General features: G+C 38.6%; 1 protein-coding gene across 4 annotated transcripts in view; it reads right to left on the reverse strand.

Moving 5' to 3' along the window:
- The window catches only part of NFKB1 (nuclear factor kappa B subunit 1), a 120604-nt gene that overhangs the window by 80989 nt on the left and 12400 nt on the right, over window positions 1-27215 (reverse strand). Inside the window, exons 2-5 of one of the 4 annotated variants that reach the window (XM_045997107.1) lie at window positions 15404-15449; window positions 9871-9946; window positions 5069-5106; window positions 961-1059 (exon numbers count right to left, since the gene is read on the reverse strand). In XM_045997107.1, the coding sequence (XP_045853063.1) occupies window positions 961-1059; window positions 5069-5106; window positions 9871-9946; window positions 15404-15442 (252 nt within the window). In that variant the 5' untranslated portion in view covers window positions 15443-15449. Of the gene's footprint in view, window positions 1-960; window positions 1060-5068; window positions 5110-9870; window positions 9947-15403; window positions 15450-27215 lie in introns of all 4 variants that reach the window. The other 3 variants (XM_045997110.1, XM_045997109.1, XM_045997108.1) reach the window with 3 other exon arrangements.

Consider the following 27215-nt stretch of genomic DNA (forward strand, 5'->3'; position numbering starts at 1 on the left):
GTGTTTTCTCTTCATTGGGATTTGTTCCAGATGGTGGTAGTGGTAGTGGTGGGGGGTGTGTGTATGGGTGTGGTCTCACCTATCACTTTATTAATTTAAAATTTTAACTCAACTAATAAAAACATTTGCTGACTGCCTGTTGAGCAGAATTGTAATTATTGACTGGTTTATCTGCAAAACTCTTAGCAATCAGCCTACGGAACATGGCGTCATGGTACGAGAATAAAAAGCTCAAACTAACTCTGGGAACGATATTCGCAATTAAACTAACAGACAGAAAAAGAACCTGAAGACATGTAAAAGGCTCCACCAAGCCTGCTCCAGGCACATCTGAAAGCAGTAGGTTCCGTGGACCAGCATGTGTGGTTTGTACAATCGCCCAAGGAGAGGCCCCACAAGACTTGCAGGCTCTCTGAGGAACACTAATATACATGTTCTCATTCCATCTCTACAAGACTCTAGGAGGTACAGACCATTAACATTTCTGCATCGTACACATTAGGGTCCCGAGGGCTAGAAGTGTTGGGTAACCCAGGTAAAGGCACACAGCTCCTCACAGAGCCCAGATCTGAGTTCGTGCTCTTAAATACAACGCCACATAATCCCACATCCAGTCATCTGCTGTTTCTCACTACATCTCTGAAGAGCTGAAATCAAGCACTTCTTTCGAAGACTTATTAAAATTTCAGGAAGCATCACAACTAAAAACCACTTGAAGATGATCAAGAAATAGTAAATGTTGGTTGATGTTGAGATAATTTCTACTACATGGAAATATTAATAGACTCTTAAAATGTGTCACTTCTATTGCTAAGAGACAAATTTCTTACTTAAAAATGATAATGATCATGTGAACAGCTTAGGACCAAAGGCAGACGGTACTCCCTTAAAGCATTCCTTTCTTTTGCTCTTAGGCAATCAAATCTTCTGGAATCATATAGAAGAACATCACAAACTTACTTTGACCTGAGGGTAGGACTTCTTGTTCTTTTCACTAGATGCACCGGGGAGTCCACCGTGGGATGGGCCTTCACATACATAACGGAAACGAAATCCTCTCTGCAAAGGTGAATACAGAGTCAACAAGTTTGAGAAGTACTTATGAAAAATTATAGGGCACAGTTATATACAAATGTTTTATTCTTGTATGTACTAGTGAGAGAGGAAAAACTGTGAAAGGGGACTCTACAAACAAGAACCACTTTTCCCACAATCTTATTATAAACATAGATGTCAATTGATACTTGTATACTGAGCTGTGGCTTAAAAGCCAGGTCCCTAACCCCGCAGGACCTCTCCTGCTGTGCATATGCGGACTGTGAGCTGCTGAAGGTTTTAAGCCTCGGACTGGACATGCTGCAGCTTGTCTGAATCAGTTCCCTCATCTCGAATTGCTGCAGCCAAGCTCCAAACTTGGCCACATTACTGACTTAAGCTTCTTTGACTCTTACTTAAAGGTATTCCTTTATCTACTCTGATCACAGTTGGTTCAGGAGGGATTATAGAAGTGTCCTGTTAAATACATTGCATCCGTGTTGTAGAACATACTCTGCTAAAGTTGAGAAGATTTCGGATTTTAAGATTATTGACATTATCAAGCTCAGACTTGGTATGTTAACTGACCTGAGTAATCCAAAACCAGATAATCCCCTTTCAATATTCTTGACCTAAGAATTCTACAGATGTAGCAAATCAGTGAAGAGATAGCTGGAAACTTTGAACCATGTGAACTGCTGTGGGCTGATGAACACCGAAGTTCCATGTTGTTGTTGTTGTTGTTTAATCCATACAGATGAGAAGATTAGACAAGACCATCTGTAGGGTCTATTCCAGTTCTAGCATTTTATGATTTACAGAGCTGACGGTGATAACTGTACCTATTTGTATACCAAGAGTAAAGCAACAAGGAATACTATAAACATGTATCTGATATTAAGGAAGCTTAATACTGAGGGAGCTTTCAATGTTTTTCCTGAAAGACTCAACTTTATACAGCTGTCAATTATATGTTAGTGTTATAGTTTAAACTTAACCAGTTTTTCTTTTTTTAAATCCTTTTCAAATATCTTAATATACTTTAAGGAACAGCCTCACCTTCCGTTTATTTTTATAGTGGGATTGATTTCATATAAACGGTGCTAGATCACTAGGCCATCAGGAGCTCCACACACCCATGACCTGCCAGTAGGGGCTTTCTACCTTACATACTCCTAATAGTTGCAAAGCCTGGCAAATGCAAAGGTTTTAACAGTTTTAAGCTCGTGGGTCAGTGTAAAAATTCTTGCCCTCCTTAGATTGCATGACATTTCATTATGCATCATAGGGTCTTGGAAAATATTCTGAGTGGTCCAGGGGCCCTGAACTAATTTAAATCCCTGGTAAGTGTCTGGAACTGTCCCTATATTTTCTGATTTCCAAAGAGGACTGGTCCTAAAGCATATTTCACAGAATGAGTAAGGCCTGAAGTAAATTGCCTAGTGTGGGAAAGTTCCTCAAGTCATACACGGATCTAGAGCATATGATCAACTCAATAACCTGGGACTTCAAACAACTTTTGCATGTGACTCCTCAGGAGAATTCAGACCTAATACCAGGGAAACCTTTTGAGGTGAGGTTAGTCATTAGGAGCAATTCCTCTCTTTTGTTTCTCACCAAATCCAAACCAAAAAATAAGTTACAAATTCAGCCCTAAACCTTTTATAGACAAGGGCTGTTGGCTTATTTTTAATAATTGAATGAAATTTCCAATAGCATGAAAAAGCAACAGCATGTGTTACATAAGCCTCCAGAATTGACTAACCATAAAGACAGAGATTTACTGACTGCTAATCTACTTACATGCAGCCTCAGTTTTTAAAAAGCATTAGATAATTAGCACTGAATAATACGTGACAGAACTGGATAATCTAAAGATTAGTCTACGCTATGACTCATCTCTGTCGAGCTGGGGAAAATTGTGACAAAGAAAATATATTTTTCTAACTTTTATTTAAAGTTTTTTAATGAAAAATTTTAATAAAGTCATTCATTATCTTTAATCACAAAATTCCTTTAGGCAGGTGGAAAAATATACGCACGTATACTTTTATATCTTATTGGAAGTCATGTCAAATGAAATATGAGGAAAGAGACATGTCTCAATAGCTTGCAAACAGTTTGAAAAACAATAGGTAGCATTCATGGTTGCGTAAGAGGATCTAAACTTCTGTGCAAAGGAATTTTTAACCTGAGGATGGAAATTTATTACATTTTTTCAGGAAGATAGGATGTCTTCGCATGTATAGATGAAATGTGTTTCTGATTCTCAATTTTTGAGATTAGAAGTTTGTCGATCCACAGCTATTCATTTTAGTAACTCCATTTGCTTACGATGAGTCATCAACCTCAGAGGCAAGGGCTACATTCATCCGGTCAGAAAGTCTGACTTGAATGCAATCTTTTTACTTTCACTGGAGTCAGACATCAAAATAACATCAGCTTGGTAAACAAACACATTGTGTTACTCAGGTGAGCTTTTAGACGTCTGTGTGTAGTGAATTAAATTTTGAATTTTGGAACTACACAGCCCTTTAGGTAAATCATAGGTGTCCATGTTTCCTTATGACTGGTGGACCCATAATAGGGAACTGCATTTAAAAATTCTTATTATTTATGCTTATGAAAATAGATATTTGAAAAACATGCTTTGCCTGGTATGAAGAGACAACAGATTTGGGTTTGATGTCTCATTCTCATGAGTTAATTGCAGATTTTGCAAGTTAGGGAATTTTCCAGGAGGCCAGACCACTGCACAGGCTTCCAGGAGATAAACTTGTACCGGGAGGGTCTTTGAGAAAACGGCTGTATCTTGTGAGAAGTCACACTAAAGAACTGGACATGGAGGTAAGGCAGCCCATGGAGTGGGTCTGCCACCGCAAGTGACCAGAACAATGTCCGAAGTCCCACGTGGCATTCTCCGCTTGAAAGCTTTTTATCTTGGTTCAGCCCTATAATGATAGTTAAGATAGTTCTATCCTTTAAATTCTACCCGAAATCTAAAGACATATCACAATTGCAGTAACCACAATGGATGGATGCTTTATTTAATTTCTTGACCTAGTTAGCACTGGTTCAGTGTTACACAAAGCAGAAGTGTCCAACTCACTCTACTGAGCTACTAGAAACAGTAAGAAATGTTTTGGGTAGTAGGTGCAAGACAGCAGGTATATGCATCTCCAGTCTCGTCAAATGTGGTAAGCACATCCATTCAGAGATCTACTCACTCTGTCCTCATTCTGTGGGGACTTGTACCAGTCTAAAAATCCCCCAATAATTGAGCTCTCCCCATACCCTCTATGACAAGCATGAAGATTCTCTTCCCTCCTCTTTCATAAAAATGGTCTCATCTAATTTCCAGTAAATATTTATGCACAGCGTCAGGGCATGGTGGGGAAGCCACTTCAATTCCCAGGCATCCCTGACAAAATTCGTGGTAAGAGGAAGAACCTCGCAAAATAAAATACTCCTCTTCAGTCTCCAACGGGGGTGAGTCTCAGGCCAACACCAGAGGGACAAGGACTCAACTGTCCCTCTTAATACATTACCTACACCTCACTGGTACTTAAAATCTTAGGTCACGTGCTCCAAAGAAAAAACAAAAAAGGCTGGAGCTTCTAAAGGAAGGAGGAAGGTGAAGAAGTACTGCTTGTGCAGGAACAGAGTTGATGGGTGTACATTGGTGTATATGAACTGCATAGATGGCCGTTTCCTTATAAATGGAAATGAATGGAGATGACCTCTGCCTTTCCTGGGAGTGGCCTGCTATGCAGAGATGGTGGAGATAGCAAGGATCTATAATCATCTAGGTTTTACAGAACTACTACTGAGGCTCAGGACACTTGGAAGAATGACTAAGAGGAATGTGAAGTAGACAAATGAAGTTATCAGGTAATTTGGCAGGCTGCTGCATTTCTAGATAAGCTACCCCCTTCGTAAAATTCGCTTGTTCTTTTATTCAGTGCTTGAGATATGAATATGAGACTTATGGATCTCACATTTAAAGACAAAGTCCCATCCCTTTAACTCTTACCTGTTTAGGTTGCTCTAATATTTGAAGGTATGGACCATCTGCTAAAAGCGAAAACAACAAACAGAAAGCAAAAGAAACTGTGAGGTTTCTCAAATTGGCTACAAAATATAAAGCAAATTAAAAAAAAAAAACCCTGAAATCATGTTTTTAAATAGAGGTTTCAAATTCATTTTTTAGTTAATATTCCATACTGATATAATCTTCCTCATTTGACTCGCAAATTTATTTTTAACAACAGCTTTATGCCTTTAGAGAACCAAGATAAATAAACACTAGTCGAATGGTGATAGCACATTGCATGATCCAAGAAAAGGTGTGATGTCTGTCTGGCAAGGATGAAGAGGTCAACAGCCTTCACAATCTTGACTACTAACAAAGCATTTTTAAAATGACACAAATACCAATTAAAAGCAGCAACCATATCCTGGGCACCATGACATTTCCTTTTGCCTTCACATCATTAGACACTGACTTCCATTCCTCAAAGAGAATGTGCCTCATGTGAAAGTAGAAGAGATCGAGCTGGCGCCCACATGTGTGAAACACGCAGAGTGATCTCAGGCTACCTGCCCTTCCTGAACTAAGTGTTCAGTTCCTTTCCCTTATTTGAATCCCCAAGTGCCACCTTCATTCCCCAACTGGCTAGGTTGCTTCCCCTGCCCTCCCAAATTTCATCTGGTCTATCAGATCAAAAGTCTGGTGGACTTTTCTTGCTAATTCATAGCTTTTGGATGTTTGTGTACAATTTCTGAATAATGAATACTCTCACTCAACTCCTCTAAAACAGCACAGGCATTTTAGAAAATCCTTTTTGAAAATAATTTAATTGAAGATAGGTGCATTTCAATAAATTACTGCAAGAACATAAAGAAGACTAGAAGCTTAATCCATACCCTGACTATATCTGACTTTGGAAAAATCAAAGGCAAATCAGAACCTCTGATAGGATAAAATCAAATTGTTCAATATGAGAAAGTCCCTAAGCTCCCCAGCTGGTTTTTATGTTAATAGTCTAATAACCCACAGCTCTGTAACAGAGGCATATTTGACTGTGAATTAGGATGTCTGATACCAACAAAGTTCTAGGAGAATGGCTCTGTGTTCATTTCAGTCGTTACAGTCTCTTAGCCAGAAGTTTATTCTTTTAGAGATCAGAAATTCATAATATTTTGGATAAACAAGTTTATGAAGATTTAACCCTTCATGTTGAAATTAAAAAAATAAACTATAACTTAAGAGAGAATTTATTTTTATCTTCTCCGTGTCATGATAAATCAGGATAAGGCTAGAGAACTGGAGGAAACACAGGTATAATAATTTCCTGTTACTGGGGCGCCTGGGTGGCTCATTGGGTTAAGCCACTGCCTTCGGCTCAGGTCATGATCTCGGGGTCCTGGGATCGAGTCCCACATCGGGCTCTCTGCTCAGCGGGGAGCCTGCTTCCCTCTCTCTCTCTCTGCCTGCCTCTCTGCCAACTTGTGATCTCTCTCTCTCGCTGTCAAATAAATAAATAAAATCTTTAAAAAATAATAATAATTTCCTGTTACTATGCAAGAAATTTATGAGGAAGTCAGTTAAAAAAATGACTAAATTTGAAGCAAAACATACACAAGAAAAGGAAAAATGGGTAGTGCCTGGCCAATGCAGTATTAATTTAAGAAAATTATCTTCTCTTATCTATATGAAATTTATTCTGGATACCTTAAAATAATTTTAGGAAAAAATCTGCAATTTAAAAATTCCAAAAAATGGCTAGGACTTAATTTTTATTTATTTATTTATTTATTTATTTTTTATAATTTTCTTTTTTAATTTATTTGACACAGAGAGAGAGAGAGAAGTCACAAGCAGATAGAGAGGCAGGCAGAGAGAGAGGGGGAAGCAGGTTCCCTGCTGAGCAGGAAGCCCGATGTGGGGCTCCATCCCAGGACCCTGGGATCATGACCTGAGCCGAAGGCAGAGGATTAACCCACTGAGCCACCCAGGTGCCCTAGGACTTAATTTTTGATAAGGAGGTAAAATTGCTTAGAAATAGAAATATTTTCATGCTACTAATACAGCTTGTGTGATAATGTAACCAATCTACTCATAAAAATATTCCCTCTACAAAGCTAAATCAAGAAGAGAGACTTCCAAAAAAGTAACCTTTGTATGTCATGGAAAATACAGAAGAGTTAGGTCATATTTACATTAAATTTCAATCTCTCATTAATTAACTTTTCTAAAAATACTTGGAAGGTTTGTTATTATTTTTGCTATATGACTTAATTTCCTTTAAGTATATGAAATACCAAGGTTTAGGAATTTTATTAATGAAATGGGGCCATTTTTCTCTTTCAGGGAACACACTCAAAAGTTAAATCAACTAGAAAACTAGATTTGATATGCATGTATTCATTTTAATGCCAATTTCCTTTTGGCCACATTTCTATGCCATGAAGTAACATCCCACTATGTAGAAAAATTTAACTTACATATAACATTATAGACCTAAAAGTTGTACGTTATCACAGAGAGTTTTCAAGAAGTAGTAGAACTAATAGTTTCAGATTTAAAGAAGATACAACAGTCCATACAAGAATTACAAGTTAATATTGGTCTACATAACCTCTCTACCCTTTTAAAATGTGGATAAAACATCCACAAATCTTGGATCATAAAAACTGGACTATGCTACTGCAACAGAGAGGGAAAAACATAACCATAAAAATGATGAGGTAATAACAGGGATATGAGATTTTGAGGTATAATTTTTTAAGAGTTTTTCTAATACTATGGCAAAATAATTTCTACAACATGAAGCTCTGACCGCCTCATATTTACGGAGATTTTTTAACCTCCATAAACTTGTTGAAATAAAAACATTAAGAGAGCATCTACTCAGGGTACTGTTTGGCATTTACAAACCATTAAATGGAAATGTTTATGTTTTCCCGGGGTGGGGTGGGGGGGGGGACCAAGTGCCTAGGCTTTCAATAAAGCACTGATACTAAGAAAGAACTTTGAACCCCAGAATAAAAAGTTCACAGGAAATGCAGAAGACACCAAGATCTCTACTTGTTCACAGGAAGTTGACCTACGGCTCAGAATTCACAACACTTCACGAGACCTCACATATGGCAGCCTACAAAATACCCTTTGTGGGGTAAAGCGAGACAGCCCTCAGCAGTACAACTTCTGCTAGGAAGGGGGACATAGAGCAGATTAATTTTTTCAGTCCCAAGTATTCCTAGATATACGTAATAGGGATTAAAAAAAAAGATCATTTCATTTTTGATCTAAAAAATGAAAAGTGGGCACCATAGTAACAATAATAATTTTAAGTGAGAACAATCCAAACTGGATGAAGTCTTTCATTGAGGACAAGCCAAGTCCACGGTAAATAGAATAGCTGACGTCCACTTTGGTGATTACAAAAGTCTCTAGGCTTTTTTGGTTTTTGTTGTTGCTGTTGTTTGCTTTATTAGTTTTTTTTTTTTTTTTTTTTAAGTAATCTCTACACTCAGCATGGGGTTCAAACTCACAACCCTGGGATCAAGAGTCACGTGTTCTACTAACTGAGCCAGCCAGATGTCCCCAGTACAAAACTCTCTGTTCTATATACACCTTAAAAAATTTACTCAATCTGCTTGAGAGCATATGTTAGGTCCCACCGGTGATATGAGGAGCACATAAAAAGAGCCATCACACAAAGCTTACATACAAATCGATAAATAAAAAGAGATTAAATGAGTTGATTTTAAAAATCATTCATATGGGGCGCCTGGGTGGCTCAGTGGATTGAGCCGCTGCCTTCGGCTCGGGTCATGATCTCAGGGTCCTGGGATCGAGCCCCGCATCGGGCTCTCTGCTCCACAGGGAGCCTGCTTCCTCCTCTCTCTCTGCCTGCCTCTCTGCCTACTTGTGATCTCTCTCTGTCAAATAAATAAGTAAAATCTTTAAAAAAAAAAAAAAAACATTCTAAAAAAAAAAAAAAAAAAAAATAAAAAAATAAAAATCATTCATATGAGATTCAACAATTTGTCAATGGTAAAACATAGTCATGTTAGAAGGAAGGATGATTATCACAAGTTTTATCCAATGTCAGAATGTGAAGCCAAAATCTTTTTAAAAAGATGATTTTTCTAGGGCGCCTCGGTGGCTCAGTGGGTTAAAGCCTCTCCTTCAGCTCAGGTCATGATCCCAGGGTCCTGGGATTGAGCCCCGCGTCGGGCTCTCTGCTCAGCGGAGAGCCTGCTTACCCCTCCCCTCTCTCTCTGCCTGCCTCTCTGCCTACTTGTGATCTCTATCAAATAAATAAATAAAATCTTAAGAAAAAAAGATGATTTTTCTACTGAGATGATGTTTATGATTTTTGTAAACTTTTATAAACTTTGCTTCCCCAGAGCCTGGCATTGTGGATGTTACCCTACAGACACTCACATAAATGTTTGGGGAATAGATCTGAGAAGTGGAGAGTACCTCATGTGCATCTGGGATAAAGGAAAGAGGAGTTGTACAGACTCAACAGCTATTAAGACTGGGTGAAAAGGAAAATGCTACCAGAAAAAAAGTCCTTCCGAGCCATCCTCACAGATATGACTAAAAACTGTTTAAGTCAGACAACGGGTAAGTGGGGTGGAACATGTTTGTGCAAATATAGTTCCAAAAAGTCTAGTGACAGTTGGTTTTTAAAACATATATCACCCATTTCTTTCTAGGAGTCTTACTGTCTAAAAGAAGCTATTAGCAAATCTTGAATTAAAAAAAAAAAGCAAAAGCAAAATAAATGACAGGATAACAGGAATGAAGAGGTTTCTTACCTGTAGGTAGTGGCACGTCTGGTTGAAATAATTCTGGGTTAAATATTGTATGAGACAAAGAATCCAAAGGAAACATCTGTAAAAAGGAAAATTTAAATAATTCAATCCTTATTTTTCCAACATTGTATCAAATATTTGAAGTTGGAATACCTAAAACAGCTATTGGATAACCAAAGCAAAAAAAATCTGGAAATATTTCAAATAAGGATTTTAAAAACACGTTCATGAGGCCTAGCGAAATCCTCACGTGTACAGAACTTTACATGTTTGGGCCATGTTTATGTGACAAAGGGATTTGAGAAAAATGACCTAACTATAAAGTCCACAGAGGCCGGCACCCAGTGTAGCTTGCATATTAGTATTTCTTTAGGTCCCAGTGTCTATTTATTGCAGAGTGGATCCTTAATATTATTTTAATAAATGATTTAAAGCTGTACTCTCAAAAATATGAGCATAGGAATATAGTCCTAGAAATCCTAGAAATATTTCTTTTACGATGGTAAAGAAATGCCTACTCTAGCCATACAACTTCAAGACCTGTAAGAATTAGGCAATAGCCCTGGAGCGATTTACAAAAAAATTTAAAATATAACTTACAGTCTAAGCAGCAGATACAACTGAGCACAGAGCTCCCTCACTTTTTTTCTTCTACCTTTACTTACCTAGCACAATGCAAAATATCTGCAATTTGGTGGGTGCGACAGGCTGGATAATGCACCCTCCCCACTAAGACAACTACATTCTAATCCCCAGAACCTGCAAATGCTATCTCACATAGCAAAAATAATTTTGCAGATGTTATTAAGTTAAGAATATGAACATAGAAGTGCCTGGCTCGCTCGGTCTGTTGAGTGACTTCCACTCAGGTCATGATCTCAGGGCCCTGGGACTGAGCCCCGCATCGGGCTCCCTGCTCACTGCGGAGTTCTGCTTGTCCCTATCCCTCTGCCCGTCCCCACTGCTCATGCTCTCTCTCTTTCTCATATGAACATAGAAGATAAGCCTGAATTATCTAAGTGGGCCCAGTAAGAGGGATGGAGGAGATCAAAGGGAACAGTAGAAGGTATGACTGGAAAAAAGAAGTTAATGTGATGAAGGGGTGACAGGCCAAGGAATGTAGGCCACCTCTAGAAGCTTAAAGAAGCAAGGACAAGAAAGCCTCCAGAAGGAACCAGCCCTGCGAACACCTGGATTTTAGACTTCTGACATTCAGACTGTAAGGGAATATATTTGTGTTGTTTTAAGTCACTAAATGGGTGGTAATTGGTTACAGTAGCAGCAGAGAACTAACACAGAGGGTAAGTGATATGTGTTGATTGAATTATGTATTCTATCTTGATAAGTTACTAATAATTACCTCCCCCAAGAGAAAATTTCCTTTCCATTTAGTTTATTCAGGACTTAAAATTCGTATTTCTGAGCTTAGTATTTGTTTCAATCTAAGTAAGTCATCTGTTTGAAACGTCTGTGGACCGCACATAAACCAACCATATTTCATTCTTTATGATAGCTAGTTAGTAAGCTGGTGTTAAACAACCAGAAAAACTAGCATTACAATTTACCCCTTTTTTTAAAAGACATTTATTTATTTATTTATTTATTTATTTATTTATTTGAGAGAGAGTGAATGAGCAAGCAAGAGAGCATGCACAAGCTGGGGAGAGGGGCAGAGGGAGAAGGAGAAGCAGACTCCTTGCTGAGCAGGGAGCCCGATGCAGGGTCGATCCCAGAAGCCTGGGATCATGACCTGAGTCGAAGGCTGATGCTTGAGCTGAAGGCCGATGCTTAACTGACTGAGCCACCCAGGTACCCCTCCTTTAGTATATTATTGTAGTCCTGGGACCTGTGAGCCTAGTATGCCTAGTTAAATCAAGAGTAAGAAACATGGTGTTTAAATAAAGAACATTTCAGATCCAGCTATGAGGTATGCAAATAATTCAATTGAGGAACAGTAAATCTGCTCCACCTCAGTGCTTATGAGTAAAGTTTATCTATGCTATTTGTTGTTCGCTGAAAAGAAAATAATAGGAACAAAAAACATGCTATCGGGGCACCTGGGTGGCTCAGTGGGTTGGAGCTTCTGCCTTCGGCTCAGGTCATGATCTCAGGGTCCTGGGATCAAGCCCTGCGTCGGGCTCTCTGCTCAGCAGGGAACCTGCTTCCCTTCCCCTCTCTCTCTGGCTACTTGTAATCCCTGTCTGTCAAATAAATAAATAAAATCTTTAGAAAAAAACAAAAAAACCCCCACACTATCTTAAAAAACGGGCCCCACCTTACAGAGAGTATTGGCCAGCCAGTCTCAGAGCAAGAGAGATGACCTGGCAAGAAAATGTCTTCTCTCTGGTCCTGCGGAGGGTAGAAGGGCTAAACTAACCTAGTAGAGAGTAGAGCACTGGTCTTGGGAGCAAGATGCTCACTCCACTTCAAATGAGGAGACAGAAGTCGCGTTGTGAGCTGCAGCTTCCTGTGTGCTTTAGGTCACAGTCGGAGAGCGAATTCCAAAATACATTAAAACACGGGGGATATTTCACGGACGACACCAATGCCTCAGGAAATACATACCATTAAGCTTGAGACAAGGAAAAAAAAACCTACCTACTTCAAGAAGCTCTTGCCTCAAAAATGGAAATATCAGATCGTACCCCATCTGTTGCGGATGATCACAAAAGTGCCCACATAAGAAAAACTCTCAAAATGAATGTTTTCAGCAGGTCTTACTTTTGTGTGGCATAAAGGACCATCTCTTGTTGATAAGATTTCCTGTGTATAGACAGGAGAGCATGGTCTAAAACCAAGCAGAACAGCCCTAATGCTGGTTAGAGTTTGCCTTCCAATGTTAGAGATAGCATATTAAAAGTGAAAGGTAAATGAGTAGCCAAATATCTTTTCTGCTGTAATCAAAGAAAATGCTCCTAGATTGATCCTATATCACCATTTGTACAATAAAATTCAAGAGGAGCATTTTAATGTGAAAAGCAATACCTACTCATTCTTTCTAAATAAATCAGAACATTATCAAGAGTAGTGAATGCTACACAAGTTTATTTTATTTGAAGAAGTGGTACCAGATACTTTAATAAAAAGTATTTCACTTTTGGTTTTATTTTCCTGATTGTTTGCATGCGTAAATTTGGAAAATCCATTTTTTAGGTGGTTGCGGCTAAAGTTTTGTGTTTTGTTTTTTTTTTTTAAGATTTTATTTATTTATTTGACAGAGAGAGAGATCACAAGTAGGCAGAGAGAGGCAGTGAGAGAGAGGAGGAAGCAGACTCCCTGCCAAGCAGAGAGCCCAATGCGGGACTCAATTCCAGGACCCTGAGATCATTACCTGAGCCGAAGGGAGAGGCTTAATCCACTGAGCCACCCAGGCACCTATTGCTAAAGATTTAATGTGAAATGATTATGAGTCTTGGGCCAGGGTGTCCTGGTACCTAGCATTCCTGCTCCTTATCTAGTTTAGCAAACTACATATTCCAAATCACAACATACACAGACTTTCTCTGGGAAGTCCTTCATAACCCTGCCCTTCCCTCCAGGTAGGACAGTGATCACTTTGCACATTTCTGGATCATTCTGGGCAAATTACTACAATAGCATTTATCACCATATAGAAACTATGTTTCTGTCCCTATAGAAACTATGTCCCTATAGAAACTATGATTCTGTCCTATTAGAATGGAAGCTGTATCACTTACTTTGTAGTCCTTCTTAGCCAATGTTCTGGTACATAGTAGTGCCTCAATAAATAGCTGTTGAATAAATAAATCTCAATATTTTAAATACTTCTTAAAAATCATTAGTTAAAAATATTATTATAATTACCCTAGAGTCTGAAAGCTGCTTTCGAATGGTTCGTTTAACATACATCTAATATAAAGTATATAAAACACACATGTATGTATGTATTCATGTGTCTGTATATATACATACACACACAGAAGGAGGGAGGGGAAAGGACAGAGGGAGAGGGAGGGAGGGACGGGGAGGAAGCAAAATATTAATAATCTACCAAGATCTGTTGGACTATTCAATATTTCTCTAGGCCTGAAATTTTTCAAAGTAAAAAGTTGGGTGGGGCACCTGGGTGGCTCAGTAGTTTGAGCCGCTGCCTTCGGCTCCGGTCATGATCTCAGGGTCCTGGGATCGAGTCCCGCATCTGTCTCTCTGCTCGGCAGGGAGCCTGCTTCCCTCTCACTCTCTGCCTGCTTCTCTGCCTACTTGTGATCTCTCTCTGTCAGATGAATAAATAAAGTCTTTAAAAAAAAAAAAGTTGGGTGAAAAAGGGAAAAAAAGACACTGGTATCCCTTCATAACTGAAAGTGAATTTATAATGAAGTTTTCTATGTACCCAAAATACATTCATTGCCCATTCAGTCTTTTCAACACCCTTGTGAGTATGGGGCTAGAATTCCTATTTTGCAAATGAGAAAAGTGGGATGTGGGGGGCTAAGTGATTTCTCAAGTTTTAAGAGCTGGTAAGTAGCAGCCAGCACCTACATAAAGATATCTGAATTCTAAGGCCAGAGGTCTTTTCATTACACTAATTTGCTTCCTTGTTAGATGACTTTTTAAAAAATATTTTGTGTTTTCCCCAAAAAGATACACTCAAATCCTACCTCCCAGTGCCTGTATTAGTATTTGTTTGTACATATGTATATGTTGTACATAACTTTACTTAGAAATAAGGTCTGCATGGATGTAATCAAGTCAAGATGAGGTCATACTGAAGGATGGACCCTAAATCCAATGACTGGGGACTTTGTGAGAGGACAGGAGAGGGAGATCTGGATAGAGATACAGGAAGACACACAGAGAAGAAGGCAGGCGTGCAGGAGCAACCCAGCTACGAGCCAAGGAGTGCAGAGGATTGCTGGCAACCACGGTAGGCTAGGAGAGAGAGGCCTGGGACAAAGTCTCCCTCAGAACTTCCAGAAGTAACCGACCCTGTCATCATCTTGATTTTGGATTTTGATATCCCTAGCTTCCAGAACTGTAAGAGAATATATTTCTGTTCTTGCTTTGTTTTGTTTTTAGAGAGGGAGAGGGGGAGGACGCAGAGACAGAGGGAGAGAGTATCCCAAACAGGCTCCACACCCAGCACAGAGCCTGATGCGGGCTTGATCCTACAACCCCAAGATCATGACCTGAGCCAAAACCAAGAGACGTATGCTTAACTGACTATGTCGCAGGCGCCCCATATATTTGTTTGTTTGTTTGTTTGTTTGTTTGAAGCCATCTGGTTTGTGATCATCTGTTACAGTAGTCCAAGGAAACTAATATGGTAATTATCATTTGACCTGTAGCATATATAATTTTTATGCAATAGTATGTGTGATAGGAGGATCTGAGTTACTCATTTTATAGGACATGTCCCCTCTGACCTCACATGGAGGGACAGAGAAATGGCAAAAACAATTTAAAATAAATTTTTACCAATTTTAGAGTTTTCCTGATAAATAATACTGCTGCCTCTGTATATTTAAAAATATGAATCCATTTACAAAAAAATTATCAGTGAGATTATAATACTTACTTGGTCATGTGCTCCCAAATATGTATCGTCTTCTGCCATTCTGGAGCTGTGCATCAAAACAAAACCAAACCGAACTATAAGAATGGAATGACACTTAAGAATTCCATGATGCAGGAGTAAACTACATTATTCCAGTAACACCAAACATAATCCTTTTTAAAAGATCTTAGAAGGGGGGACAGCAACTTTAGAAGAGTAGTTCCTTTTTGGAATTGAAATCTACCAGCAGGAAAATTGCACAATCAAGGAATTACCACATATGTACAACCCAAAACTGGGGCAAGCTCACAACAGTGTCCTGGAGTTTGGTGAAACCAATCTTTATCCTCTATATAAAATCATATATAATTAAATTCTTAGAGGTCACTTCTATTTGTCACCACCTAGACTTCAAGGATTCAGTCTTAGTGCTCCGTGTATATTATTTTCCAGCCTTTCATGAATTCTGTGATGGTCCTAGAACTGTGCCGCAGCTTTCTACCCAGAGTTCGAGTTGAGAAGCTCAGAGAGGGTCCTCCTGCTGTCAGAGGGGCCTGGTCAGCGATCTGCACAGCACCAGGGGAGGACAGCTAATGTGTGCGGTGCTCTGCCCTCCAGCACGTTCCACTTCAGGAAGTCATTTCCTACCCCTGTCCAAGTGGCAGAGAAGGGCACCTGGGCTACTTAGTCGGTTAAGTGTCTGGCTCTTGGTTTCAGCTCAGTCATGAGGGGTCCTGAGATCGAGCCCTGTACTGGGCTCCACGCTCACAATGGAATCTGCTTGAGATTCTCCCTCTCCCTCTGCCTCTGCCCCTCCCCTCACTCGCACTCCCACGTGTACTCTCTCTCTCAAATAATCTTTAAGAAAAATAAAGTGGTAGGGAAAGACTATAAGAGTCCTTATTATCAAGGCTATAGTCTCAGATTTAATCAATCCCAGCTAGATATTAATGTACTGCAGGCCCTAGCAATCTTGGACTACCCAGAGACTCTGAAAAAAAGTGAGAAACCACGTGGCCAGATAAAAAATTTATTAAAAATCACATATCATTTTGGACTTACTTACTTAAGAACTATCCTTATCATTACTTTAAATATAGGTTGATTTTATTTAAAGTTATCTAGATCAAATTTTAAATCTATTTACATGAAAGATTAAAGGACAAAAAAAGGCTGAAAGCAAATATTAATTCCCCAAATAAATTTTTCTTCTATTTTTTACTGAAATATAGTTGACACATGATTTTACATTAATTTCAGGTATACAACATTCCTGAGACAAGTTTTTCTTTTTTCTTTTTTTTTTTCTTTCATGAAGTCTGTAAAGCACTTGGGATTCCGGGTGAGAATGTTAACTGCACACCAAGATCTGGTGTCTCCTTTTGCATGGTAATAGTTGTGGCTGGAAATGTGACTTTTCAGCTAGACTCTACCCCACACTTCTTTAGAACTAGGAGTGGCCACTTGCTGAAATGCCCACCAGGGGAATGTCAAAACTATTTGTGTGCCTCCTCCAGGTCTGGGCTTAAGGCCCTCCCCATGTGTCCTTCATGTTTGTGTGCTTCTCTCTCTTTCCTGCTGGATAAAACCTAGACGTGAAGGAGACCTAACTTCTTCCACATGGGTGATGATGAATGGCGGCTAGTACTGGTGGTGGTGTGAGAAAGAAGTGTCGTTGTTCTTTGACGTAGTGTATTGCTGGGTCTCTCTAGTAAAACAGGCTGATGGGATGGGGAGGGAGACAAACCATAAGAGACTCTTAATCTTACAAAACAAACTGAGGGTTGCTGGAAGGTGGGTGGAGAGGGTGGTTGGGTTAAGGACACTGGGGAGGGTATGTGCTATGGTGAGTGCTGTGAAATGTATAAGCCTGACGATTCAGACTTGTAGCCCTGGGGCGAATAATTCATTATATGTTAATAAAAATAATTAATAAAAAAATTTTTAAAACCAGGCTAACCTTTACCCTAACAAATATATCTCCAGTAAGGACAAGATCCTCCAAAGAGGACCCTGGTTTCCCAGGAAATCCTCTCCTGCCAGAGCCCTCGGTGCCTGACAAGGACTGAGCAAGCCTCGTGAGGGTTGCTAGTGGCATACAGAGCAGGGTCCAACTTCGGCAGAAGGGAAAAAGGTGTGTCCAGTAAATAAGAACTCCATGCAGATTTGAAAGAAATATTTGTCTAAAACATAAAACTGCTAAAGATTGAGAAATACCTGTAATCAATTAAGATAAGTAGCTTTAAAAAAGGGAAAATTGCCCTGATACAGTAAAAAGGAATTAAGTCATTCAAAATTCCAGCATTCCCCCACTGCTGAGTGTGTGACTTTGGACTACAGCCTCTGTTTCCTCATCTGTAAAATAGAGGTTTTGATGGGATTGACCTCTGAGAACAGCAGAATTTTGTTGAGCTTGGAGTAGATTAGTTGACTAATAAATGCGCATTCAAAGAACAAATCATAACTTGCTCTGTAAACCTGGATTTTTATATGTACTTAGGTATATATCTATATTAAATAGTCATCATCATAATTTTCAGTTACCTGGAGAATACTAGTAAAATAGTCAGTGTTACACTAAAATGCAGTGTTAATGGCAGTTACAATATTCTATGTGGAAAATCCTTATTCTTAGAACACCACAGGAGTCAAAGCTTCCAAGACAAATATTGACCTTTTTAAATTTCCTTTTTGCCTTTAGGTTTTCCATTAATGTGAGCAAGACCACTGACTTATTAAACTGATAGAATCCATTGAGTACCTGTGACTTTGAATATATACATGTGTGTACGTGCACCTATAGTTGTAGATCGTTTCCTGACCTTTGAATGTATGGATTTAATATATAGTGGCCTTCACTCTGATTTTAAAAACTCAACTAAAACGACTCTAACTGTCACAGGGTTCTTATCATGATCCTTATTGTAGTTAAAACTTTAACAAGAATCTCTAAACTGTAGACACTGGACAAACTACCCAATTAAACACAGTCTTCCTCCCAACATCCTCCCCATGCTGTTTGCAGAAACATGTGTCCAAAGATCATGGTTTTAAAAGCCCAATCGCAGCCCAAGAGATACCCGGGTGGTGATTAAAATCTGAACTTCTATGGGCTTTGCAAGGCAGTTAAATTCACCGTGAGGAGCTGAGGCAACAGGAACCCTCAGAGTGATGTCAATGTTAGTTCATAATTTTAAAAATAAAAGGTCAAAAAAAAAAAAAACCCAAGAATTCTTTGGAAAAGGTGAATCACTGAGTCATATTTGCATTAATTGTAAAAGCAAGTTTTACTTCAAAATTCTGAAACACCAACTAAGCCTTTGGAACTGAAGGATTAGGAAAGACCAGGGAAAGCCCCTCCTGGCCCCCGCTCCTTGAGCCCTTCCTCTCACTTTCCCTTCACACAGTTCTGTGCTTTTGAGGAAGGACCTTGAAACAGAAAGGAAGATACTGAGTTGACTAGTGAGAAGATGGGCCTAAGCTCTGCATCTCTCTCACCCAATGGTGAGGATTTCAGGAAAATGTTCACCCTGTGGAAATCTAGCCAGGTAGCAATAAAATAGCTTCTCCTGGGATTGTTTGTGTTTCTCACTTGAGAAGCATAATGTAACTGGCTAAGTTCTAAACATGTGATGAGTTCTACATGAAATGCCTAATGGATTATTTTCTGCACATCTGTGACAATCTCACCACTGACATCAAAGGCCAGCACAAAGAGTTCTTAGTGAAGGCAGCAAGACCAAGGGCACTTCCTTCCTTATAAGTGGAGGAATTTTCTAGGATCAAATATATTCACATTTTTTGATCAGGGCCTGCTGTAAGGAAACACACCCTTTTTGTTCTATTAGATTTCATTAAAAAGAAAAACAAGCTTTTCAAATGCATTGATTTCACGACCCCCTAATGGTTGACAATCTGCAGCTCAAAAAACAGAATTTTAGGTGCCATTCAGAGAATGCAGTTGGGAATCAGAGAGATAAGGGTCTATTTCCAAGATTATATTCAGCTATAACAGACACCACTTAGGTGTAATTTTAATACCTCAACCTAAACAGCAGTGAAGATGAAATTAGAGGAAAGACAGTGACTTTTCACCATTCTCTGTTGAATAATAAATTGATATAGGGGCGCCTGGGTGGCTCAGTGGTTTAGGCCTCTGCCTTCGGCTCAGGTCATGATCTCAGGGTCCTGGGATCGAGCCCCGCAACGGGCTCTCTGCTCAGTGGGGAGCCTGTTTCTCCCTCTCTCTCTGCCTGCCTCTCTGCCTACTTGTGACCTCTCTCTCTGTCAAAATAAATAAATAAAATATTTAAAAAAAATAATAATAATAAATTGATATAGATAAAGCCCATTTATCTAGACAGAGGAATTTTTCAGAGGAAGTGTACTGTAAGGTTTACACACGTGTGTACTACATATAACGGGAAACATTCAACTGAGATTATCTTTTGATTTGGCAATCCCACTTCCAGAAATCTGTGCTAAAGAATTATATGAGCAAATGTGCAAAAAAAAAAAAAAAAAATTAGTACAAGGATATGCATTGCTGCAAAAAACTGGTAACAACCTAAATGTCCTTTGATGCCAGATTAATTATAATATTGCTACACTCTTACCATAGATATTACGTGGCTGTTAAAAGGAATAATTCAGGGAGGGAGACAAACCATAATAGACTCTTAATTTCACAAAACAAACTGAGGGCTGCTGGGGTGTGGGGGAGTAGGGAGAGGGTGGTGGGTTATGGACATTGGGGAGGGTATGTGCTATGGTGAGTGCTGTGGAATGTGTAAGCCTGATGATTCACAGACCTGTACCCCTGGGGCTAATAATACATTATATGCTAATAAAAATAATAAAAAAGAATAATTCATTTAATTTAATTTAATAAAAAATTAATAATAAAGAATAATAAAAAAAGAATATCCATATATAGTTACATGGAGATTATTACTACTTATGTTATACGTTCCTATGTTTTCATTTTCTAACTCATTTATGTAACTAGAAATACATGTTTTTAGGAAAAAAGAAAAATGCTGTGCTGAACTTAAAGTTTAACTCTAACATCTTTAACAATTAATGACATAGTGAATCACACATGAAGTATGAATGAGTGAGCAGTTTCTAAGCACTCCTGGAATCCTCTTCAAATAAATACAACAGAAAAAACTTAACTTTAAAGGGGCTATTTATTTACATCTTTCTTCTGATATGTCAGTTTAGTGATGATGAAAGAAACGTTAATGGTTACTTTTCACAAAATAGCTGTTTATTAAAAGTTTTTTTAAAAAATCAGTATTTGCGGGGTGCCTGGGTGGCTCAGTGGGTTAAAGTTTCTGCCTTCAGCTCAGGTCATGATCCCACGGTCCTGGGATCGAGCCCTGTGTCGGGCTCTCTGCTCCACAGGGAGTCGGCTTCCTCCTCTCTCTTTCTCTCTGCCTGCCTCTCTGCCTACTTGTGATCTCTGTCTGTCAAATAAATAAAAATCTTTAAAAAAAATCAGTATTTATAATCTACTACATTTAGATTCATATAAACTCATTTTCCATGCTTTCCACACCTTCACCCATTTTCAGCTCCTTAATGCTTTATTTGGGTGCAATGCTACCAATGTGACCAACAGAGAAAATAGCTCCCTCAGAAGTACAAACACATCGTGGTTGGAGCTGGTACAGGTCCCTGTCCACAAAGGAATGCTAATCCAATAGAAAGGGCAGATACATACACAACCTCCAACTGTTAACTCATGCAAAGCATATCAGCATAGTCATTGGCACATAGTAAATGTTAAACATTTTGAAAGAGCATAATAAACTTGTTTATGTTAGGTTAGGGGAAAAGTAATACAGACAGTAAGGATTGTAGGCATTCTGAGAAGAATCAAGTACTTTTCTTTCCTATCCTACATGTATGGGTACACTGCCACATTCCCTCTTTATCTCTATCCTTATTGCTGTTGAATAAAATGTCTGCGTATTTTGTCACTAGGGACATTTGGCAATGTCTGGAGACATTTTTAGCTGTCACACTGGTGGATGGTCCTACTGGCATCTAGTGTGTAAAGGTTAGAGATGCTGCTAAAGACCCTGTAATATACAGGACAACCCTTTACAATGAAGAAATACCTGACCCAAAATGTCAGTAATGCCACGAAAGAGAAACCTGATGAACGCCATCATACAACAGTACTTTGATTCACATGTACAAAGAACTAAACTTCATCGATTACTTCCCATGAATCAGGAAGCACTAGCATGCCTTACACATTTCACTTAATTTTCACAATATTCCTGAGAAATATGGTCCCGGAGGAGAAAGCCAAGGTTTACTGACAGTAAGTCATTGGCTGAGGTTGACAGAGTAATGCTGGCTAATCTGACTCTGTAGACTATGGTTTGTTCATCTACCTAAGAGGCAGATGTGATTTTTTCCCTTGACTTAAAATTTAACTCATTCTAATCTAGCATTTTTGCTCCAGGTCTCCTGCATGTTCAGGTTGGAGCTAGTCCACCCAGAGCATAGCCCAAAAAGCAGAATAGGATTGTGATAACGCACTCAAGTGAGTTCTTCCTGAGATAGTCAAATGTGAAGGTGAAAATACCAGAACAACAATAGCTGCTTTTTATTTTGTTTTGTTTTAAATATCTCCTTTGGGGAGGCCTAGATGGCTCAGTGGGTTAAGTGCCTTCAGCTCAGGTCATGACCCAGGGTCTGGGATTGAGTCCCATGTTGAGCTCTTTGCTCCGTGAGGAACTTGCTTCTCCCTCTGCCTGCCACTCCCCCTGCTTGTGCTCTCTCTCTTTCTCACTCTCTGACAAGCAAATAAAATCTTAAAAAATATATATCTCTTTTGTTCAATTACAAAGGATACAAGGAGAATAAAGAGACTCCCTTTCTAAAATATGTCCATAGAGGGGCGCCTGGGTGGCTCAGTGGGTTAAAGCCTCTGCCTTCGGCTCAGGTCATGATCCCAGGGTCCTGGGATCGAGTCCCGCATGGGGCTCTCTGCTCAGCGGGGAGCCTGCTTCCCCCTCTCTCTGCCTGCCTCTCTGCCTACTTGTGATCTCTCTGTCAAATAAATAAATAAAATCTTTAAAAAAAAAAAAATATGTCCATAGAAAACACTATACTCACTAACGGTAGAATAAAAGAATGTAGATCTTTAAAACTAAGGTATATTGAAATATTCCTTGAATGCATTCCTTCCTTCATTAATTTAGTGATTCATTGAAAAAATATTTAGACTTAATATGTGTCAGTTTCCAAAATATACAAGAGTGTATTCCCAGCGCCCACAGTTGTGGTAGATTGAAAGCAATTACCAAACATTCTTTGCAATTCCACCCAACAAAAGATAAAATCTATTTCTTCTCCAACCCTTGAATCTTAGCAGGCCTGTAACTTGCTCTGACAAATAGAATAAGATAGAAGTGTGAGTTTTAAATGCCAGCTTCAAGGGCACCTGAGTGGCTCAGTGGGTTAAGCCTCTGCCTTCGGCTCAGGTCATGATCTCAGGGTCTTGGGATTGAGCCCTGCATCAGGCTCTTTGCTCAGAGGGGAGCCTGCTTCCCCCTCTCTCTCTGTGGGCCTCTGCTCTGTGTACTTGTGATCTTTGTCTGTCAAATAAATAAAGTCTTTAAAAAAAAAAAAGCCAGCTTCAAGAGAGGCCTTGCAACAGCAATTCTTGCTCTCTTGGAACATTGCTGCCACGTGAACAAGCATGAGCTAGTCCACTGGAGAATCAGAGATCCTGTGGAGCACAGTGGTCCTACTGGACACCCCCCTAAACCAAACAGCATCAGATGAGCAACCAAAAGACTTCAAAGATCAGCAGAACCAGCCCAGACCAGATGACCTAGAGAGTCTACCAAACTGAAGGAAATAACAAATGTTTGTGTTTTAATTAGCTTTGTGGTAGTTTTTTACACAGCAAAAGCTAACAAATGCAACAGTTTAGTAAGTAGGAAGATATATAGGCAAAAGCAATGCAACATGGTAAGTACCACAGGAAATGGAGGGTGTGTACAGAGTGGTTTAGTTATCTTGGCAATTCAGTAATTATATTTTCTTTGTCAGGGTCCTATTCAGAACCCATCCCTTACCCCCACATTCTGTACTCATTTTTACTGTATTTGCTTATTCAGTTCCTAATAAAAAAAAGGAAACAAGTACATTAGCCAAAAATACTGTAATGCAAACAGAAATAAAATTAGTACTGTAAAACCTTCAAAATATAAGTATTAATACATTGTTACTAGCATTAAGCACTGATGCCGTTAAGAAACAATAAACCTTTTAGTACTTTCAATTCTCTAAAATCCCAATTTCAACTCTCTAAAATCAAATTAATCATTCTGCAGCAATGGCTCTCTTCTTGACTTCCCAGTTTCTGCCAATATATAATTGTCTCAGGTACTCAGGGTCAAAAGTTCTGTCACCTTTTTCTCCTTTCCCTGTCCGTATCTCACACATATTCAATCAATAACCGATTCCTGCTGATTTCTTCCTTGTATTATTTCTTGTATCTGCCCCCCCCTTTCCAATCCCACTGTTGTATCCTAGTTGAACTTTCACTGCCTCACTTCTGAATGATAGTAGTAGCCTCCCTACTATTCTCCTTTATAAGGTCAAAAGCCCATCAACCACTCAGCTTATTATATTATTATATTAAATCATATCATAAACATCATCTGTTCCTGTATCCTAACCAAAATGCTTTATTACAGACAGACTGATCGATCATTCAAAAATGCTTTGTTCATTTCCACCCTGTGTTTTGTTCATGGTAGCCTTACATCCCGAAATGCCATCTTTCTTACTTATGTATTACTGACTCTTCAAGCCTCTACTCAAATCTGACCTCTGCCCAGAAACCCGGTATTTCTTCTGTAACCTACAGCTATGCAGTCCACACGCAAGGGCTCTAACACTTAGGTGTACTGGTGACTTTACACCTGACAACACACTGGTCTACTACAATTTAACTTTATATATTTACCATCTTCTTAATGGATATAAATGCCTAAAAAGTAGATACGAAAGCTTCACTTCTTTGTATCACCAAATTAATAAATACTAAGTACTTTTAAAAAATGGTTTTATATTAATAGTAGGAAACACTGCAATTCCAGATTTGTCAAAATGTGGACTCTTGGTTTTAGTCATGACAGGGTAATAATGATTATTGAAAATGCCCAACACAACTGTAAAACTATACAAAATAATTGAAGAATAATGGAAGACACTGGGCATGGAAACACTTGAGGTAAGCTCTAAAATCACTTTTTGACTATGTTCCAAACCATGACACAAGGAAATAGAGTCCAAACAGAGAATACCAGTCTCACTAGGCAAGGTACCAGAAATGAGGAATTTACATAGACAAAAACGTTCAGAAATCTGCATGGGGTCACCTCTGGTAATGAATACATTCTAAGCTGTGCTAGTGCAGGACAAGATTCCGTAAAGCCTACTAGAAAAACAGTTGTCAGGGATCTAAGAGCTGAATGGAGATTCCAGAAGTTTTGGGAACTATGACAAACGCTGACGTTCTAATCATCCAGGATGAAGAGACATCACTGAACAATCTGAGCATTCAGTTCTGACATCAGAAAGAGCACGCTCCTGGAATAAGGGGCATACCCAAGAATAAAGTCTACTCTAAGCCCAACTATAAAACCAGGTGATTCACCAGTAAATTTATTGCCTATTACAACAAAACTCAACACTGTTTAAAGGAAGACAAATATACGTATCTCTACAACACAGTGCCCACAGAGTACAACAAAAAGGACAAAACATGCAAAGAAGTAGGAGACTATGACTCAAAAGAAAATAATGACACAAATTATGGAATTAGCAACCAATGACTTTAAAACTGTTAATAGCAATATGTCCAAGAAAGTAAAGGAAAAAATGAACATACTAAATGGATAGGGAATCTTGGAAGAGAAATGGAAATAAAAAAGAAAAAGAACCAATGGAAAATTCTAAATCAAAATGGGATTTTATTCAATGACCTGATCAGCATATTGAACACTATAGAAGAAAGGATCAATAAACTTGAATATTAGTCAATAAAATCTATCTAAACTGAAGCACAGAGACAAAAGGCAGAAAGAAATTAGGACACCTTTCATGACCTATGATATGGTATCATGTGGTCTTATATGTGATATTTAGAGCCCTAGAGAGAGAGAGAAGAAAAAATATTTGAAGAAATAATGGCCAAGAATTTTCCAAATTTGGTTTAAAAAAAAAAATCAACCCATAGATCCAAAAATCTCAAAGATGCCATGTTGGATGAAGACAAAACCATGCTAAGTTACATCCCAACAAACACTGATAAAAATTAATACTCTAGAAAACAATCTTAAAAACACTCGGGGACAAGAAGGGATAATGATAAGTATGATGGCTAACTTATCAGAACAATGATGAAAATACTGAAAGAAAAAAAGAGATTAGTGTACAGTTCTATACTCAGCAAAATAACCTTTAAAAATTAAGGTGAAATTGGTATTATTTTTCAAATAAGCAACAGCTGAGAGAATTCATCCTCTGCAGGTCTGCAGCCTGTTAAAGAGAGTTCTTCATGATGAAGGGAAATTATACTGGATAGCAATTTGGATGTACATGGAAGAATGAAAAAGGCCAAAGATGATGAAAATGGGGGTAAGTATAAGACCTTTTTTCTTGTGTGCTATTAAAAAATATGATCTATTTTGGGGTTTATAACATATGCAGAAATAAAATGTAGAACAAAAATAGCACAGAGGAAGGGACAAGGACAAGTGGAAGGATACCACTGTCAAGTTCTTACATCATATATGAAATATTATAGTATTTATTTGTGGTAGGCTCAAGGGTGCATATTGTAATCCCTAAAGTAAATAGTTTAAAATACAGCCAATGAAGGAGAGGAAATGGAATTTTAAAAAATTAACTTATTCAAAAGATGGCAGAAAAGGAGGAAAAAACCAGTAAAGAACAAATGGCACAAGTAGATAATAATTACCAAGATGGTACCTTAAGCCCAACTATATCAATAATTATATTCAATGAAAATGGACTAAACAGACCAAAAGAAAGTAGAGATGGTCAGAGTGGACAAAAAAAGCAAGACCTGGGGCGCCTGGGTGGCTCAGTGGGTTAAGCCTCTGCCTTCAGCTCAGGTCATGATCCCAGGGTCCTGAAATCAAGCCCTGCATCGGGCTCTCTGCTCAGCGGGAAGCCTGCTTCCTCCGCTCTCTCTGCCTGTTTCTCTGCCTATTTGTGATCTCTGTCTGTCAAATAAATGAATAAAATCTTTAAAAAAAAAAAAAAAGCAAGACCCAAGTATATGCTTTTCATAAAAATTATGCTTTAATAATAAAGACTCAAGTAGTTTAGTATCAGGATGGAAAGTTATGACAGTTACACCATGGAAATACTAGATATAAAAAGCAGGTTATATTAAAATATCAGATACAATAGACTTCAAGAGAGGAAATATTACCAGTGGCAAAAAGAAACATTTCTTAAGAATAAAAGGGTCAATTCATCACAGAGAAATACTGATCTTAATGTGTATGCACCTATTAACAGAGCTTCAAAATGCAAGAAGCTAAAGTGGCACAGCTAAAGGAAGAAACAGAAATATATACAATTATAGTTAACATTTTTAACACTCCTCTCTCAGTAACTGATGAAAGCAAATGAATAGAACATCAGTAAAGATATAGAAAATGTAGGGACATCATCATTAATAAAACTAAGTGCATGTACAGAACACACCAATGACTGGCAGACACATTCTTTTCAAGTGCACATGGAACATTCACCAAGACAG

The sequence above is a fragment of the Meles meles genome, chromosome 2 (genome assembly GCF_922984935.1).
Source record: "Meles meles chromosome 2, mMelMel3.1 paternal haplotype, whole genome shotgun sequence".
NCBI lineage: Eukaryota > Metazoa > Chordata > Mammalia > Carnivora > Mustelidae > Meles > Meles meles.